Consider the following 21,454-nt stretch of genomic DNA (forward strand, 5'->3'; position numbering starts at 1 on the left):
TTATCTTTAATTGCTTTATACTCTTTTTGGGTGCACAAAGTCCTATTTTAAAAACTCATGTCCTCATTCTTGATAAATGTTTTCGTCTGGATTTTTCGACAAATAGAAGAAACAAGAACTCAAAATTGCCACTAAGCCTTCATATTTTGTCCTAGCAAATCCAAAATCTACAATTTTTGCTTGAAATTTTGAGTTCAAGAGAAATTGCTTTCTTTTATGTCTTTAGGGACGATTTTTGTATTTGTATACTCGTGAAGTTACCAACTCTTCAGCAGTGCCTGTTAATGATATTAGAACAAAATAAATAAAAATACATGTTCTTAGTTTTGTCAAGCTAGTCTTTCCTTTTCTTAGTTTTTCTTTCTTGATATATATATATATATATATATATATATATATATATATATATATATATATATATATATATATATATATATATATATATATATATATATATATATATATATATATATATATATATATATATATATATATATATATATATATATATATATATATATATATATATATATATATATATATATATATATATATATATATATATATATGCATATATATATATATATATATATATATATATATATATATATATGCATATATATATATATATATGCATATATATATATATATATATGCATATATATATATATATATGTATATATATATGTATATATATGTATATATATATATATATATGTATATATATGTATATATATATATGTATATATATATATATATATATATATATATATATATATATATATATATATATATATACATATATATATATATATATGTATATATATGTATATATATATATGTATATATATATATATATATGTATATATATATATATATATATATATATATATATATATATATGTATATATATATATATATGTATGTATATATATATATATATATATATATATATATATATATATATATATATATATATATATATATCATTTTCTCTTGTATGCATAAGAATAATGTTTTCATTTTTTCATTATCAATAATATTGTCTTCTCTTTTCTCTCTTTCTCTTCTACAATTTATTGCTAGATCTCATCAGAAATGGGTTATACTTCAATCTTCATCATGGTATCAGACGCCTACAATTCCTCTTCTATTCAATTGGTAACCATTCTTTACTGATTTTTTTTTTTTACACCTGATTTTTTTTTCTTTCTTCTTCTTCCTTCCTCTGATTCATCTTTCTCCTTTAATCATGTCTACTACTCAAAACAATTCCGGCAACAAAACCCTTGACCCCATTCAAGATCCCATTTCACCCTATTATCTTCATCCTTGTGATTCTCAGCTTTTATTGGTTCCCATTCCCTTCAATGGTACTGGATTTAACGATTGGAAAATATTAGTTACAATCACTCTTTCATCCAAGAATAAACTTGCTTTCATTAATGCTCAAATTCCACAACCTAATTCCAGTGACCCTAATTTCAAAGCCTGGGAAAGAATCAACAGTACTATCATTTGTTGGTTTATGAAAGTGCTAGATCCTCAAATTGCTAGAAGTGTGTTGTATTTCCTAACTGCACAAGAAATTTGGCAAAATCTTGAAGAACGATTTGGAATTACTTCTGGAACACAGATCTATTCTCTCGCCCAACAAATTTTTGACATTGACCAAGGTTCCGATTGTCTTTGCACTTATTTCACAAAGATTAAGATGTTATGGGATGAATTTGATACTTCAAATCCTCTACCTACTTGTAATTGTACCAATTGTACTTGTGGAATCAACAGCAAATTACTACAAATGCGAGAAGAACAAAGGTTAATTCTATTTCTTATGAAACTTAATCCTGCCTACAAAACTATCCGAGGTAATATACTAATGCAACAACCTCTACCTAGCATATCTTATGCCTATAGATTGATCATGCAAGAGGAGAAACATTCTGCTTTAGTCTCCCCCATCAATCCTACTACTGATGAGGTTATTGGTCTTGTTGCCGTTAATAAACAGAAATTCTATAATACCAATACCAATATTGCATCTCAGTCTCAAAATATCACCTATAGACCTCCTCACTATGGCACTAATAACATCAACACAAGAAAATCCAACCTATTCTGCAACTACTGCAAGAAGTAGGGTCATACAAAAGAAAATTGCTACAAATTGCATGGTTTCCCAACTAATTCTACCAGAGACAATTGGAACAACAAAAAGGTTGCTGCCATGGTCCAAGCAGATAATTCCAACAACATTCACACTGCATCTCCAACTCTTACAGTTGATCAATACAACCAACTTCTTTCCCTTCTTGGTCAACATGATACTCAAAGTCTTTCAACAACTGCGACTAATAATGATGACAACACCTGCCTTTTAGCTGGTAAATCTTGTTTTCTTTCTATGACCAACTCTACTTGGATAATTGACAGTGGAGTTACAAACCACATATGTTGTGATCTTTCTTTATTTAAGTCTTACACTGATGTTTCTGATAACATTGCTAATACCATAACCATTCCAAACAGCAATCTTATAACAATAGCTCATAAAGGCACTGTTATTTTAAGTCCAAATCTCATTCTTAACAATGTTCTTGATGTTCCAGCTTTTCATTTCAACCTAATTTCTGTCACCAAGCTTTGTACTGATATGCATTGCTCCCTCACTTTTCTCAATAATTGTTGTTCTGTTCAGGGCCCTTCTCTGAAAAAGCCAATCTTGCTTGGTAAACTTGTACAAGGTCTCTACCATCTTGTTGACACCTTTCCTGAATCCAACCAACTACCTCATAAAGACTCTTCTGCTTCTATATGATGTGCCGCTTCAGATATTGAACACACAAAGCTATGGCATCTCAGACTTGGTCATGCTCCATTCCCTGTTATAAAACATATTTTTCCTTCTTTAAATGTCTCTGATTGCATAAATACTTGTATATGTAAAATTTGTCCCTCAGCAAGACAAACTAGATTCCCATTTCCAACTAGTTCAATAAAAACACATAAAGCTTTTCAATTACTTCACATGGATGTATGGGGACCTTACAAGCACTCCACATACAACAAATGCACATCATTTCTCACTATTGTTGATGATTTTACCAGGACTACCTGGATTTTTTTATTGAAAAACAGATCTCAAGTACCTACTATCTTTGAGTATTTCCATTCATATGTCTTCAATCAATTTCACAGCAATATTCAAAGTGTAAGAACTGACAATGCACCTGAACTATGTGAAGGCAGAATAAAAGTTTTTTATCACATTAAAGGCATAATCAATTATAAATCTTGTCCTAATACACCACAACAAAATGGTGTTGTGGAAAGAAAACACAAACACTTATTAGAAACTGCAAGAGCTCTATACTTTCAATCTAATATTCCCATACAATTTTGGGGAGAATGTGTTCTAACAGCTGCATATCTAATTAACAGAATGCCATTACAAAGCTTAGGTAACATTTCTCCCTACCAAAAGTTGCTTGCTATTCCTCCTAAAATGGATCACTTAAAATGTTTTGGTTGTCTCTGCTATGCTTCAAATACCTCTCCCCATAAAACAAAATTTGATACAAGGGCAAATCCTTGCATATTTCTTGGTTATCCTAACAACCAGAAGGCTTACAAATTATATGACCTCACTACCCACACTATCATCATATCCAGAGATGTCCACTTCTAGGAAAAGCATTATCCCTACCATCAACAATCAGCCCAAACACATAACAACCCACATTATCCCTTTTTCCTACCCATATCAACACATACTGACATACTAGTGGATGATATCTTTCAAACACCCATTCTTTCAGAACACACTACAGCAACTGAACACCATCTTTCTCAGACTCTTCATGACACATCACCCTCTAATACTCTTAACCTTTCCACCAGCATTATCCAACATGATAATACAACACCTCAAATTCCTATAAGACACTCTCACAGACAGACAAAATTCCCAACTTATCTCTCAGATTATGTTTGTAATACTATTTCCTGTACTACTAACAAATGGTGTTCTATGATGTCTTGTAATGATCTTTCCAATTCCCAGCAATGTCTTATGGCTCATCTTACCTCTATTACTGAACCTACTTCATACAAGGTAGCATCTCAAGATCCTAAATGGGTTCAGGCAATGCAGAAAGAATTACAAGCCTTGTCTGAAAATAACACTTGGCTGTTAGTTGACTTACCTACTAATAAGAAACCTATTGGTACTAAATGGGTTTACAAAGTAAAGCTTTATGCTGATGGCTCTATTGAACGATACAAAGCCAGGTTAGTAGCTAAAGGTTACAATCAAAAGCATGGTATCGATTATGATGAAACATTCTCTCCTGTTGTCAAAATGGCCACAGTAAGAAGTCTTCTAGCCCTTGCTGTACATCATAAATGGCACCTATTTCAACATGATGTCAATAATACTTTCCTTCATGGTGATCTAAATGAGGAAATATATATGAAAGTTCCAGATGGTTTTCCAAATCCACAAAATCAGGTTTGTTTACTTAAAAAGTTTTTATATGGTCTCAAGCAAGCATCAAGGCAATGGTTTCACAAATTAATGCTTTCTTTAAAATCTCAAGACTTTCTTCAATCAAAAAATGATTATAGCCTCTTCATCAAGAAGGATGGCCATAACATTACAGTGGTTGCTGTCTATGTTGATGATATTATTTTGACTGGCAATGATATTAATTGTATCTCACAACTCAAGCACTACCTCCATGATACATTTAGTATCAAAGACTTAGGGACTCTGCATTACTTCCTAGGCTTGGAAGTTAATTATATTGTTGCAGGAATCTTCCTATCCCAAACAAAGTTCACTAAAGACCTCCTCAAAGATCAAAACACCAAAATTTCACAACTGCTGTTACTCCTCTACCACAAAACCTCAAACTAACAACTGATCAGGGCCAATTATATGATGATCCCAGTTATTATAGAACAACAGTTGGTAAGTTAAATTTTTTAACCAACACCAGACCAGATCTAGCCTATACAGTTCAGTACCTTAGTCAATTCATGCAAAACCCTCGCACTCCACATGCTTCTGCTTTAAAACACACATTGAATTATGTTCATACTACAGTAAGCCAAGGTATTGTCATTAAAGGTTCTGATCAATTACAACTCCAAGCTTATTCTGACTCTGACTGGGCTTCATGTCCAAATAGCAGAAGGTCTATCACAGGATATATATTATTATTAGGTTCCTTCCCAATAAGTTGGAAATCCAAAAAGCAAGGGACAGTTTCAAGGTCTTCAAGTGAGGCAGAATACAGAGCCATGGCCTCTGCAACAAGTGAAGTTACTTGGCTAGTAAGGCTATTAGAAGAACTACAACTCACATCTTTGAAGCCTGTTATCTGCATTGTGACAACATAAGTGCTATACATATTGCCAAGAACCCTGTGTTCCATGAACGTACTAAGAACATTGACATCGATTGTCACTTCACTGGAGAAAAGGTTTTAGAAGGGCTTCTTCAGTTGACATATCTACCCACCAAGAATCAATTAGCTGACGCACTCACTAAGATCCTGCCCTCTCACCAGCATTATCAATTGATGAGCAAACTAGGCATGTCATCCATCCCTGGTTTGAGGGGGGGGGGGGGGGGGGGGGGGGTGTTAATGATATTTGAACAAAATAAATAAAAATACATGTTCTTAGTTTTGTCAAGCTAGTCTTTCCTTTTCTTAGTTTTTCTTTCTTGATATATATATATATATATATATATATATATATATATATATATATATATATATATATATATATATATATATATATATATATATATATATATATATATATATATATATATATATATATATATACACATATATACATATATATATATATATATATACATATATACATATATATACATATATACATATATATATATATATATATACATATATATAGATATATACATATATATATATATATATATATACATATATATATATATATACATATATATATATATATATACATATATATATATATATATATATATATATATATATATATATATATATATACATATATATATATATATATATATATATATATATATACATATATATATATATATATACATATATATATATATATATATATACATATATATATATATATATATATATATATATACATATATATATACATATACATATATATATATACATATATATATATACATATATATATATATATATATACATATATATATATATATACAGATATATATATATATATATACATATATATATATATATATATATATATATATATATATATATATATATATATATATACATATATATATATATATACATATATATATATATATATATATATATATATATACATATATATATATATACATATATATATATATATACATATATATATATATATATACATATATATATATATATACATATATATATATATATATATATATATATATATATATATATATATATATATATATATATATATATATATATATATATATATATATATATATATATATATATATTGTTTCGGTGATGAAACGAGGAAGTGCAAAAGCTCACTTAATATACCTGGAGATAGGCGGAAGTGTGATCAATAGGAGCGACTCGTGGGAGGAAGCGACCTGAATTCCTGCAAAACAACGCTAGCCTTGTCCGGGGGGTGATCTCCCGGAAACCCCCTCCGACGCTCAAGTTAGAACGTGGATATGAGAATAAGGAGTAAGTGATTAGAAACTGAATACAAGAAGATGCGGTGGTGGATGTTATTAGAATTTTTGGTAGGTTAAAGAGGTAGGGTATGAGTAAGGATACTTGAAAGAATTATTTTCAGATGCACCCTTCCTCTCTTGATGGTAGCCCCTATTTATAATGGTGAGGAAGGGAAGTTATTTCTAAGAAAAGGTGGAGTATCATGGGAGTAGTGGGGGTAATGGGAGGTGGACTGGTCATGGGAAGAATGGACAGTTTTCAGCCTTGGAAGGAGGATGACCAGTATGTGTGAGTGAGTGGGAAGTTAGGTCAAACAGGCAGTTACTTCCAAGGAGGAAAGTTAGGGTATCCTGGAAGTAGAAACCCTATGGGCCATACGGGAAGATGGGAGATCCAAAAGAAAGCCCATTTGACCAACAGTCAAAGTTCACTGTAAAGGTCAAGGGGTGTTTTGGTAATATGATGCAAATTACTAAATAAACAAATTAATTGAGTAAGTAGCACCATGACAGTCAGCCCCACGCATGAAGGATAATGTGAAGAGATAGCCCCAGCAAAAGAAAACATCTTCCTTTATGCGGAAAATCACGTACCCGTCACAGTTGACTTAGTAAAGGGATATGATCATAATGATCATTCAATAGCCCCACAAGGGTGAACATATACCCAATTAGGCGATTCTTTTAAGGGATCATGAAAATTGAGCTCGTAAGCTTTGGATCGACTGTTCATATGTTGAAATCCGAGTTGTGCTGAAAAAGATATGACTTTTCAAAGTGGTCGTACAAAAGCATATTGAATCCGAATTAAGCAGACAAACAAAGCCGCGGCTTGTAGCATGCCGCGGAATAGCCCTAGGCGTATTTATAAGGCAGCAGCATAATCGTAAAGGAGAGGATGCGGATCTTCGACATACCGTACAACTTATTCCGCGACATCGCATACAACACGTTCCGCGACATCACACATAACCTGTCCCATACTTGAAATATTTTTCAAATCTAGGCCCACTGGGGGGTCCGACTTATCAACCTGACGGATGAGCTCTATACGTAAAGGACTCTTGTTCCCAGTATACAGTTTATAGAGCCGTGACATATACCATGTCGTGAGATAATTAAAGTCTGGATCCTGGCTTCACTCCATTGATGCCACGGAAACACCCAATACTTTGATTATTTTTCAGCAAGCTAGCACCCAAGGGGGGTCCGAGTTGTCTACCACACGGTCAAATCAAACAATTTTATTGATAAACTGAAGTTAGGAGAAACCAACAAAGGCGTGACTATTTCTTGAAGGACTTCAAAGTCCGCATCTTCTACCACACGTTCGTTATGAAAATTTCTTGCACCTGGAATATTTCGAAAGTGATAAGGACAACCTGAGGGTCCGACTTATGGATCATACGAACACTCTTGATATCGTCAAAGCAAGTCCCTTGCCCTTCCATGATCCGGAGTGAGTACCGTATTCCGTGCCCTCGATCATACGGACATACATAAGATCTCCCATACTTAGAATTTTCCCCTGGACCAGGTTCAGTTGAGGGTCCGACTTATAGATATCACAGATTATACAGACCTAGGTAGATGACATGACCTTTTTTAGATAACGCATTAGATGGATTCACCGAATCAACAAATTGGACAGTGGAATGAGTCAACCCCATACTTAGAATTTTTATCATCCTTGGAGTATAATTCTGGGTCCGACTCATCGACCTCTCGGACTAATATTAATACTATCCACAAAACACATCCCTAGCTTTCCTATGACGCGGGAGGGGCATTCAGGTCCGTGTCTTCGGTCATACGGATATATGCAGATTATACCATACTTAGAATTTTTACACCATAACTGAGTGTTCCAAGGAGTCCGACTTATCAATCATACGGACTCTCTGAAATATTTCACCTTATCCATACGACGATTGAGCGAAGATAATGCGGCATGACATTCGCCGTATCCATAAGTCGGACAGCTGAATGTGCAACTTTTCACTTAGAATAATTTTCGTTCTTGGAGGTGCAGTTTAGGGTCCGACTTGTCGACTTCCCGGATGCATTCAAATGTTGGAGGACTTGAACAAATTTCCACACTCTCCCTCTCCTTGGGGGTCCGACTTATCGACCCGACGGTTGCCTGAAAGTTGGTTAACTGGATATTTGGAGAAATTTGATGTTCCCCTCACATTGAGGATCCGACTTATCGATCTCCCGGCTATAGTTAAGAACTGACACTTAAAAGATTTTTCAATATTTCCCTTCTATTGAGGGTCCGACTTGTAGACCTTACGGAACGCGTTGAACACTTAGTAAAGTTCCCAACGATTCCCCCTCATGGGGAGTCCGACTTATCTTTTTCCCGGCTCTCGTTTGGGATTCTCCTTTCCATTTATTGTACTCAAGTCCCAAAGGCATTTATTGCTGTTATAAATAGGGTGGTTGGAACAGTTCCTTTTCACTTAATCCTCATTACTTCCTTCAAATTTTTACATTGCTGGAAAGAGAAAGTAGAGAGAGACGCTCTGACAATCTTCATCCTTCCTTCAAACTTCTGACAAATTCTCGAAGATCTTCAAGATATCTGACAGATCTTCATCAAGTTTCTGACAAATCTCCAACTTTCTTCAAAGGTATTCAAACTTTTTCCTAGATCTTCGAATTTCTTCAAGTTAATCTTCAAACTGTTCTTAAATTTCTTCGACTTGTTCTTGAATTTCTTCAAATTATTCTTGAATGTTAGCCTAGGACATTGAATTCGTTCTATGAATTTAGTCTCTATTCTTTACAAGTTTCGCCTACTACTTTATGATTCTTGTTAACATGGATGTCGCGGCGACACAAGAGACCATAGCTAACTCAGACATTAACCCTACTAACTTGCCGGAAACTCCATAGTACGTAGGCGTCTTAATAAAAAGGGTTTGTTAATGAATGATTCGGACGAAAGTAGTTCGGTGAGAATTACCCCCCATTATGAACCAATAAAAGCCGGGGATGAGTCGTCTGTATCCCCTATATACCCTCCGGAGATTATGAAAACTGCTCCTTGGGAAGTGAGCATTGCTTTCCTTCCCAATTACTTGCCGCGAATAAATCCTGACCTGGAAGGGTTATTGTATGTAGATATGGAAAACCTTGAAGGATCAGCCGAGTCTTCTGGAAGGGAAAGCGCAGCGCCAGTTCCTCCTCCATTCTACATTCCAGACGGCGGGCCCCTAAATTACTTCATTGATTTACAGACCAAGAGAGATTTGGATAATCAACGGGAAGCCATCTCCCGAAAATGGGGTTTGCCGGAGAACATTAATATTATTACACCGGGGAATTACGACACCGTTAGGTTTCCCCACCCTTATTGTATAGCTGCTTACTTTCCTTCTTTCCAACTAGGACTTAGATTCCCTCTTCACCCATTTTTTAGGGAGGTGTTAGAGCTGTTAAACGTTTCGGTGCCCGAGCTATATCCTAACGCTTGAGGGTGTATGGTGGCCTTTTTGATTTTATGCAAAGTTTTGGCCGTGCCACCAACACTGACTGCCTTTAGATATATTTTTAGAGCCCGCCTATGTAATTTTCAATCATACGGCTGCGGCTGGATTACTTTTACGCATCGTCGCGGGCTGAAGATAGTCCAAGAGCTCCCTGATAACCAGAAGGGGTATAGGACGAAATTTGCGTATTTGTACAATTCGGGAGGATGGAATATTAAGACCTCCTTCGACATCAAACCCAACCTTTCAGGTTTTAATAATGGGATCCCGCAGTGTTCTTTTAGTGGCGCGGTGATCATTGAATACGCGAAGATGGACGTTCAATTGGGAAGGAAACCCATGAACGTCCAACTTAATTGGATATCCGGTTGTCCTGAATTGGAGAATGAGAACCTCCTCTCAGCATTTGGCATCAGCTTGGCTATCGATCGGAGTAAGAGTTGTCGGATTTCTTCCATCTCTTTTCTATGGTATGTTTACCTGTTTCTAACTCATGGTTTTACAGGGATAGCCAAGGAAAATCTTCGAGCAAAAAGTCCAGATCTAATGAAGAAATTCAGTGTTTTGAGACTTGCTCAAGGGGCCATCCAACGGCCCGAGGATAAGCCTCTACCTCTTCCTCCGAAGGTATAACTTCACACATTTTTTCGTTCTGAAAGATTTCTGTTGATTCCTCCTAACCTTTTCTTTTGTAGGACTCGACGACCGTAGAGAAGGGTCTTGACGAGGTGCCCGGCGAGGAAGAGGCTCTCCGTCTCCTCGAGGAGAGGAGAAGAGTACACGTTCCCGATGACTCCCAAAGGGTAATCCCCTCTAAGAAGAGGGAATCAAGAAAAAAGAAAAGTGGGAAGGGGAGGAAGAGAAAAAGAGACTCTCCTTCCCACGGGGAGAGCGCGGCAAAGAAGGTCTCCCTCGATACCATACATACCGCCGTACCTCTACAGGCGAGGTCGGCGGGAGAGGAGACGTCGACTCCCCCGGCCGAAGCCCCCATCTCCCCGAAAGACAAGGAGACGGTCGGGGAGTCGTCTGCGGCCCCAGAGCCGCGGATAGAGGAGGTGTATCGTCGTAGGGAGGTCACACCTTTCCAACCCGATACCCTCTTCAATGCATTGGGGCACAAGGGTATGATTACCCGTTTCAACCGGGCGACGTCCCATCTGATCAGCCGGAAGGATGTCGATCATCTGGACTCCCTGTCTCCTGTCGACAGGGTTCGCCAACTCCAGGCCTCGGCGGCCGAGGTACAATGTCAGTTTTTCAGTCTGTTCGAATTAGATTGCCGGATGATCTATTTGACCTTATTCTCCTTTGCAGACGTACTTAAGGCTATCGTTTGAATTGAACCTTAGCCGTCAGAGTGTCGCGGACTGAGAAACCCTGGCGGCCCTCACTTCTCACTGCCAAGAACAAGAGGAGGAGCTGAAAAGGCTGAGGGCGGATCTTGAGGAGCTGCCTTCCTTAAAGGAGAAGTTGGCTAAGTGCGTTGAATTAAAAGATCGCTTAGTTAGCACAGAAGAATGGCGAGAAAGGGCCAGGAAGCAGCTTGAGGGGACCGTGGCTAACTTGGACACGGCGTCAAATATATCGGCCACCCTTGGCCATGAGATCGGGCACCTGACGGATGTTCATGCTAAGCTGGTGCGACAAAACCAGTCACTTCTGCGTTAGGTGTCTGATGATTCGGATAAGTTCCAAACCTTGCTGTCTGCGGCAAGAATATACAAGCTCTGCTTGGGTAGGAAGTCGCGGAAAGTAAGGGATTGGTTGACCTCGGATGAGCCGAAGGCGTCAAGTTTCTTGGGGGCGCTAACCACGGAAATGGTGGAAGCCGGTACCATGATAAGCGGTGAAAGATTCCGCCTGGCTGCCGCGGAGTTAGGAGTCGACTTTGATTCCCTTCTCGAGAAGGCCAATGAGAAGGGGGACGAAGCTTTGGCTAACCTGGCTCCGATTTTGGATCAGGAGTCAGCGGTGCTGGTGGACCCCCATTGGGACGCGGAAGAGGCTAGGGAGTGGTCGGAGAGAGTGGACCTTGCTGCTGAAAGGGAGGCCTTATGTCTGGACTTGGACAGACTCTCTCTCTCCGCTCCCTCAGCCTCGGACGTCTCCGAGAACTTGGCGCTTTCTACGCTGGAGAGTTTGTGTTTAGACTTGTCCAATCTGCTGATTGACGAGGGAAAAAACCTCCAAGGCTTATCCAGGGACTTATCCGAAATCAGAGTGGAGCCGTTCGATGTTGAAGAATTCATAAGCTTCACTCCGAGCCTTGGCGAGAGATTTGCCGGGTACCCCCCTCAAGATCCAGAGGGAGATGTAGACGCCTTCTTGGATGATCTCTAATTCTTGTAATATAAATTTTGTAATATTAACTTTTGCCTCCTTGAATATAATCAATTTTGTACGTTGATCTTGATGCTGAATCGTTGTTTAAATATTTAAATTTTTCTTTTATTGGCCGCGGCTTCTTCCCATCATCACACGAGAAATAATTTCTTTTATTCGACAACTTCGACCTTGGGACCGATTTAAGGGTCCGACTTATCGATGTCACGGTTGGATGACTTAAGGACCCTTAACAGAGGGTCCAACTTGTCGACGTTGCGGACAAGGAACATTCAGCTAGATATTTAGAAGGATTTTTAACTTGGGACCCCAATCTGAGGGTCCGACTTGTCGATGTCTCGGTTGGGAAACATTTTGGCGAATAACTTTGAATTTTTTTGAAGTTTGGGACCCCAATCTGGGGGTCCGACTTATCTATGTCCTGGTTGGGAAACATCTTTGTGAAAAACTTAGAATATTTTTGAATTCAGGGACCCCAAACTGGGGGTCCGACTTATCGATGTCCCGGTTGGGAAACATCTTTGTGAAAAACTTAGAATATTTTTGAATTCAGGGACCCCAAACTGGGGGTCCGACTTATCGATGTCCCGATTGGGAAACATCTTTGTGAAAAACTTAGAATATTTTTGAATTCAGGGACCCCAAACTGGGGGTCCGACTTATCGATGTCCCGAACAGATGGTGAATGCTTCAAATGATTTTTGGTCTTGGAACCCTATCCTAAGGGTCCGACTTATAGATATCACAAGTTCGTTAGTGACTTAGAATAATTTGATAATGGGACCCCTCTCAAGGGGTCCGACTTATGGATATTACTGATTTAATAAGATTTGCAATAGATTTTTACCAAATATTTGCGAACATAAGAGCCGGATAATCTGAAAATGAAACTTCAGTAATAAATGATTGATAAGAATACAAATGACGATGACAAAAGTGATTTCGAATGACAACGCGACTGTTGCGGAATGAAGGTAGTCGCGGATTGATGCTGATAAGTCTGTCACTGATGAAGCTGCTTACACTAATACTAGTAACTGATTGCCCCTTGCAAATTTTATTAAATGAAGAATTTCTTTAAGTGGTCTCCATTCCATGGACGGGGTAGTTTTTTCCTTTTCATGTCTTCTAGTTCGAACGTTCCTGGTTTGATGATGCGGGTGACTTTGAAAGGTCCGTCCCAGTTGGCCCCTAACTTTCCTTTTTAAACAATCTTCCCAGTAGCTTCGACTTTACGGAGGACGAGATCATTGACCTGAATACGTCTTGTTTTCACATGGCGGTTGAAGCTACGAATCATCTTCTGCTTTTGGGCCATCGATCTCAATAGTGCATTTCCTCTGGTCTCTGGAAGTAGGTCTAAGTTTGCTCTTTTTCCATCTTCGTTCTCGTCGTATGAGTAGTAGGTGACCCTTGTAGAGGGTACTCCTATTTCCACTGGAAGTACGGCTTCGGGCCTGTACACTAAAGAGAACGGTGTGTGCCCCGTGGCTTCTTTTACGGTGGTTCGACTGGCCCATAAGATTCTGGGTAGTTCTTCATCCCAATTGCCCTTGACCCCTTCTATCTTCTTTTTGATACCATTTAGTATCTCCTTGTTGGCGGACTCGACTTGACCATTAGTTTGCGGCCTGGACACAGAACTAAATCTAATTTGGATGTGGAATTTGTCGCAATACTCGATGGTGTTCTTGCTGACGAATTGCCTTCCATTATCCGTAATGATCACCCGCGGTATGCCGTATCTTGTGATGATGTTCCGCCATAAAAACTGACAGACTTGCTTGTCTGTGATCGAACTAAGAGCCTCTGCTTCTACGTACTTAGTAAAGTAATCAATGGCCACAATGATGAACTTGCGCTGCCCCTTTGCTGGTGGAAAAGGGCCAAGGAGATCCATACCCCACTTGTCGAATGGCAGGACGGCTTGTAAGACGGTCAAGTAATTAGAGGGTTTCCTCCCTATCTTTGAGTGATACTGACATTCAGGACACCGTAGGATCAACTCTTCCGCGTCTTTCTGGAGTGAAGGCCAATAATAACCACTCCTAAGGACTTTGCTAATGATAGTTCGCACTCCCTGGTGTATTCCGCATCCACCTTCGTGTATTTCGCGTAGGATATAATTTCCTTCTTCATGAGCAACACATTTCAGAAGGGGATGTGTGTATGACTTTTTATAAAGTGTTCCTTCGTGAAGTTCGAACCATTTGGCCTTCTTCTGGAGCATTTTGGCCTGATTCTCGTCCTGGGGGAGCGTTTGATCTTGCAAGTACTTAACGTATGGCCCCATCCATGTTTCAGATCTGTCGATGGTATTGATCATGAAGTTGATGCTGGGGTTAGGAAGCACCTCCCAAATTATATCACGAGCCGCGGAACTTTCTGCGGAGCTGGCAAGTTTTGCTAGGAAATCGGCTTGGGCATTTTGGGATCGCGGAATGTGTTCCAACGTGAAATTATCGAACTTTGGAACAAAGTCCTTGACTTGCTGCAGGTACATTTTCATGCTATCATCTTTAGCCTCGAATTCCCCGTTTACTTGCCCTACTATTAATTGGGAGTCCGAGAATGCGGCCAACTCTTTAGCCCCTGACTCATAGCAGATTTTCAGCCCCATCAGTAATGCTTCGTACTCGGCCTTATTGTTGGATGCTGCGAACTCGAATCTGACCGCCCTTTCCATGCGGACCCCGGCGGAAGACACAATGAGGAGCCCGGCCCCACTCGCCGATTGTGTTGAAGACCCGTCTACATATAATTTCCATTCTTGATTAAGTGCAGCAAGAGGGGGGGAAGTGCTTTCAGCAATAAAGTCGGCCAAAGCTTGTGCTTTAATTGCTGTTCGAGGTTCGTACTCTATGCCGAAATCTGCTAGCTGGTTTGCCTAATCGGTAACGCGGCTTTACTTGTTTTTCCCTTCCAGAATCCTTTTTAAAGGTTGATCAGTCCGGACAATGACCGGGTTGGACTGAAAGTATGGCTTCAATTTCCTGCTGGCCATTACTATCGCAAATATGACCTTTTCCACTTCGCAATAGTTTCCTTCCGAGCCACGGAATGCATGACTCACATAGTATATTGGGAGCTGCTTCTTTTCCCTTTCCGCTACAAGCACTCCGGATAACGAGTACTCGGAGACAGAGACATATAAGACTAGCTCTTCCCTGTTGATGGGCGAAACTAGTTTTGGCAAGGCCGATAGGTGCTCCTTAAGCTGACGGAAAGACTCTTCTGCTTCCGCGGTCCATTCGAATTTCTGTTGCTTTATCGTTTTGAAGAAAGGCAAGCATTTGTCCGCGGGCTTTGAAAGGAATCTTCCTAGAGCAGCTTCGGTGAGCTTTTGTACTTCTTTTACGGAGGTGGGGGATCTCATGTTTTGAATGGCATGAATTTTATCTGGATTTGCCTCGATGCCCCGTTCGTCTACCAAGAAGCCGAGACACTTTCCTCCGGTGACCCCGAATACGCACTTGTCCGGATTGAGCTTCATCTGGTGTTCGCGGAGGGTATTGAACGTTTCACGCAAGTCCGCGCGCGTGCTGAGTTGCGTGCTTGCTCTTTGTTATCATGTCATCCACGTATACCTCTAAATTCCGTCCAATTTGAGATTGGAAAACCTTGTTTACCATTCTCTGATAGGTGGCTCCAACATTTTTTAACCCAAAGGGCATGACTTTGTAGCAATAGACACCCATGCTAGTAATGAAGGTCGTGTATGGTTGGTCCTCCGGCGCCAATTGAATCTGATGATATCCGGCATTGGCATCCATGAAACTTAGTAGCGCATGGCCTGCTGTGGAGTCCACCAGGCGATCTATTTTTGGAAGTGGATAGTCGTCCTTGGGGCAGGCCTTATTCAAATCCGTGAAATCGACACACATCCTCCATTTGCCATTTGGTTTCTTCACGAGGACGACATTGGATAGCCAATCAGAGTATTTGCATTCTCTAATAAATCCGGCTCTCAACAATTTTTCAACTTCTTCTTTGGCGGCCTCGGTCCGCTCTTTTCCTTGATGCCGCAGCTTCTGCTTTACTGGTTTGTGGCCTGGTCTTATGTCAAGTTTATGACACATGACGCTAGTAGGGATGCCAGGCATTTCTTCCGTGCTGAAGGCGAAGACGTCGCGGAACTCAGCAATGGTGGCCACGATTTCTTGTTTAATCGTACCAGGAAGATCTTTCCCTATCTTGACTTGCTTTCCCTCGAACATGTCTACTTCCTCGTATCTTTCTATGGGGCGAGGCCTTTCCTGTGTGCTAGGGTTTTCCATATACACGCTCATGACAGCCGGAGCGTCTTGATCTTCCCTTTCCCACTTGGCGGGTGTCGCGGAATGTCCGCGCTTCAGAGTGTTTATGAGGCATTGGCGGGCCGTTACCTGATTTTCCTTGAGGATGCCAACTTTCCCATCGTCCCGCTCGAATTGCAGTAAGAGTTGATGAGGAAAAATTGCAGCTTTGATTTTGTTAATGAGGGGAAGTCCCATGATGGCGTTGTAAAGGAAAGTGAGATCCACTACCGTGAAACGTATGGGCATGGACCTGCTTTCATTTCTTTCTCCTACGCGCACGTGGAGAATGATCGTTCCTAGCGGAATGACCTGACTTCCCCCAAACCCGATCAGCGGCTTATCTATGGGCTGCAAATGCTTTTCCTCAAACTTCATTTTTCTCAAGCACTCCATTGTAATGAGATCAGCCGTGCTTCCGGTATCCACGAGTACCCTTTTGACATTCATCTGTCCAATTTTGAGGGTGACCATCAGAAGTGCGTGCTAGCATGTCCAGATCACGACGAGTCACGGCTTGATTGTTAGCGTGACCTGCAGAAGTGTCTGTATCTGTGCTGTGCACGGTTGCAGTTTGTGTGGGATTCTTCTTAGGAGCCATGACTTTTTGTAACTTTTCCCCACAGACGGCGTCAAACTGTTTCGGTGATGAAACGAGGAAGTGCAAAAGCTCACTTAATATATCTGGAGATAGGTGGAAGTGTGATCAATAGGAGCGACTCGTGGGAGGAAGCGACCTGAATTCCTGCAAAACAACGTTAGCCTTGTCCGGGGGTGATCTCCCGGAAAACCCCTCCGACGCTCAAGTTAGAACGTGGATATGAGAATAAGGAGTAAGTGATTAGAAACTGAATACAAGAAGATGCGGTGGTGGATGTTATTAGAATTTTTGGTAGGTTAAAGAGGTAGGGTATGAGTAAGGATACTTGAAAGAATTATTTTCAGATGCCCCCTTCCTCTCTTGATGGTAGCCCCTATTTATAATGGTGAGGAAGGGAAGTTATTTCTAAGAAGAGGTGGAGTATCATGGGAGTAATGGGGGTAATGGGAGGTGGACTGGTCATGGGAAGAATGGACAGTTTTCAGCCTTGGAAGGAGGATGACCAGTCAGTGTGAGTGAGTGGGAAGTTAGGTCAAACAGGCAGTTACTTCCAAGGAGGAAAGTTAGGGTATCCTGGAAGTAGAAACCCTATGGGCCATACGGGAAGATGGGAGATCCAAAAGAAAGCCCATTTGACCAACAGTCAAAGTTCACTGTAAAGGTCAAGGGGTGTTTTGGTAATATGATGCAAATTATTAAATAAACAAATTAATTGAGTAAGTAGTACCATGACATATATATATATATATATATATATATATATATATATATATATATATATATATATATATATATATATATATATATATATATATATATATATATATATATATATATATATATATATATATATATATATATATATATATATATATATATATATATATATATATATATATATATATATATATATATATATATATATATATATATATATATATATATATATATATATATATATATATATATATATATATATATATATATCCTTTTCTCTTGTATGCATAAGAATAATGTTTTCATTTTTTCATTATCAATAATATTGTCTTCTCTTTTCTCTCTTTCTCTTCTACAATTTATTGCTAGATCTCATCACAAATGGGTTATACTTCAATCTTCATCAGTGCCAATCATTATTTCATATATTTTCTCTTAATCAAGTGGTTTAACTAATGGGGGATTAGATGATGTAAAATGAAGAGGTAATAAGTTGGGTATAACTTAAAATTGATTGTCAAGTGTTTATCTTTTAAATAATTTCAAAAACTGGGCATTTCTTTCGCACATTCTTGAAAGATGTTTCTTGTTCTCTAGGTTTTGATTTTTTGAACTGCTTTGTATGAACAAACTTCAACCAAGGGTTTTGTTTCGATTGGGTTTTGCAATTAAAGTTCATTTTTGAGTTAAAAAAGCCAAAATTCAGTTTCAATTTAAGAATATTACCTTCAACAATGGCTAGTTTACGATGAGAGGGAATGATTGGTTGATGAAAATTAATGAGATAAAAGATTGGACGGTGAGTTAACTAGGGTTAGGTAGGACGTAGGATGAGTTATAATAGTTGGTCAAAGTAATGAAGTGACATCAAAGGTTTAAAAACCAATTTAGCATATCATTAAAATGTTTGGTCATTAGATTTTGGTGATATGATTACAATAAATATGTTTTCAGTTTATAGTGACTATAATTCATAAAAAACAAAAAAAAAAACTTTAACAGTTATAATTAATAAAAAACTTAAATATATTATACTTCTTCTAATTCGTACCCAACCCTTAATACATCTTTGCATTTAGCCAAAGTCAAAGAAAAAAACTATTATTTATAAATTTTTAAGCATACACCGGACTATAAATCTGGACAACTAAAGTATAGATTCACATTTTAACTGCAATGAAAATGAATGATAATATTAGAGTATAAGATATATAATCTAAAACCTCAATTAAAAGTTTAAACTGATGGTTGAGGCTTTATGATATGTGTAAACCCATGAATTTCCAGCCCCTTAATAAAATCAAAATCACAAAGAATGGAAGAAAATTTTCTAAACGACTTGATGATGATGATCTTGAGTGATTTTTAAAATGTGAGTCCGAAATTTGGCAGTATTTTCCTTGAAAAAATTGATATTAAATTACAATAAATATGATAAAACAAAAGTATAAATTAAACGCACTATTAGTCTCACAAAAGGCATGACAAAATAATCTCACTAGTTTCTTTGTAAACATGCTAAGAATGTATTATGGTTTAATATAAATGCTTGAATATTAAAAAAGAAAATCCCATTTAGATCATATAATCTTGTGCGTGTGAGAGGAAAGTGAGGTAGTTTTATTTTGTTTTGTTTGTGTTTTCTTCTTTTTCTTTTATTTGAAAACATTTATTGAAAGTTTTTTCTTCAAACTTAACCCTAGCCCTTTAGAATTTGTGGGTATCTTATCACTCATAAATCTCAACATCAAATAGCCCAAAACAAGTGAAACTAACTTCAATATGCTCGTTTAATTACGTTGCTCCCACTATTAATAATATTAGTTTAAAAACTCTTTATTTAAATTTAATTAAGAATATTACATTTAATTGAATAAAAGCTTTCTTTTACTTTTAAAAAATTAATTAAAAAATAAATATAATGACATAATAAAAATTAATTGGGTGTTATAATATGTTTTATACTCTAACAAATAATAAAAGTGACCTTTGATTAATGTAGATTTCTCTATTCCAAGCACCAATCAAATCAAGTTTCTTTGCTTAACAAGCTAACGCTTGAATCATCCTTTCTTTTCCAAGACCCTTTTACTTCATTTTCATCATAATTACTCCAAATTGAACCTTTTTGAACAAAATTAGGTTGTTTCTAAGAGAAGTACGAGGTATTGTTATTTTAATTTCTTAGTGCGATATAAATTGTATTTACTGAAAAAAGATTAAATTTTATGGATTATATTTAAAAAGAAGTTGAAATGAGTTGATGCGCTTAAAATAAAGTAATATGATTCATTTTCAACTAAGAAAAGGAGACAAAAGTGAGATGTTAGAGATTATTTTGTATTTGGGCCTACTGTACATTGCTTATGACTTAATAATAGCACATGGGATTTTAGTTTCTCTACATGAGACGATCCAAAATATAAAGTGAAGCAAATTAAAAGTTAGGAAAAGTGTAGACCATTTATATTTACTTCCATTGATTAAATTATACATACGTAGGATTTATATTTACTTCTACAGATTAATAATCGTCTAGTGAAAGAGAGTTTTAGAATGGTGTAGTGTATATAATTCAATAGATGCACGTAAATCAAACCACGAGTTAGAAGAGAATATAGATGGTAATTCACTGAGAACTCAATACTCTCTCAAATCAGTCTACTAGTCCCATTTATTGTTTTCAAATTTATTGTTTTCACACTTGGTGAATTAACTTTTTAATCCTTAATATCTTTAATTGTACATAATAAAAGCTATGAAAAATCGGAATTAAGAATTCTTGCATTGAGAAACAAGATCTTACAAAACTACCTTATAACTTATTGATTAAAAATAAAATACAAATTAAAAATGATAAGTGCATATTAACTAAAATGTAGCTGTGATCAGTAAGCAGAATAGGTGGGAAGATTAGAATATTTACTTATCCATATTAATTTATCATTATTTTAGTTATTTGTGCATGTCGTATTTGTTCAAAATACTCCTTATTTTCCACTTATTTATCATCATTTAAGAGAAAAACCTTTTACATTGTAAGTCGAATCATGCAAAATAAGTGACAAAAAATTGAAGAGTATATCATATACTTAGTTGTTTCAAGTGAAACTTAGTTGCAATTTATATTTAATAATGGATAAGTAATGTCTATTGTTTGTCCAAGTAAAGTCCCATGTGTCCGAGTAAAAGGTTGACCAAACCAATATCTTGAGGTGGAATGTAGTTGAATATGATTGAA

General features: G+C 37.3%; 2 protein-coding genes across 2 annotated transcripts; one reads left to right on the plus strand and one right to left on the minus strand.

Moving 5' to 3' along the window:
* Nucleotides 1-1,252: 1,252 nt before the first annotated feature.
* Nucleotides 1,253-2,143, plus strand: LOC130815513 (uncharacterized). Its single transcript, XM_057682003.1, has one exon. It carries the CDS (start codon nucleotides 1,253-1,255, stop codon nucleotides 2,141-2,143), a length of 891 nt encoding a protein of 296 aa, XP_057537986.1.
* Nucleotides 2,144-13,804: 11,661 nt separating this feature from the next.
* LOC130815514 (uncharacterized) lies at nucleotides 13,805-16,093 on the minus strand. The gene is made up of 2 exons (XM_057682004.1): nucleotides 15,563-16,093; nucleotides 13,805-15,487 (listed from the first exon to the last, which is right to left on the minus strand). The coding sequence occupies exons 1-2, from the start codon at nucleotides 16,091-16,093 to the stop codon at nucleotides 13,805-13,807; spliced, it is 2,214 nt and encodes a 737-aa protein (XP_057537987.1).
* Between the last annotated feature and the right edge of the window lie 5,361 nt (nucleotides 16,094-21,454).

The sequence above is a fragment of the Amaranthus tricolor genome, chromosome 6 (genome assembly GCF_026212465.1).
Source record: "Amaranthus tricolor cultivar Red isolate AtriRed21 chromosome 6, ASM2621246v1, whole genome shotgun sequence".
NCBI lineage: Eukaryota > Viridiplantae > Streptophyta > Magnoliopsida > Caryophyllales > Amaranthaceae > Amaranthus > Amaranthus tricolor.

Excerpts from the sequence above, each read along its gene's own strand:
- LOC130815513 (XM_057682003.1), top strand. The coding sequence starts at position 1,253 with ATGTCTACTACTCAAAACAATTCCGGCAACAAAACCCTTGACCCCATT.
- LOC130815514 (XM_057682004.1), bottom strand. The coding sequence starts at position 16,093 with ATGAAGCTCAATCCGGACAAGTGCGTATTCGGGGTCACCGGAGGAAAG. Across the intron at positions 15,488-15,562 it reads CATACTTTCAGTCCAACCCG|GCAAACCAGCTAGCAGATTT; the intron begins GTCATTGTCCGG and ends GTTACCGATTAG.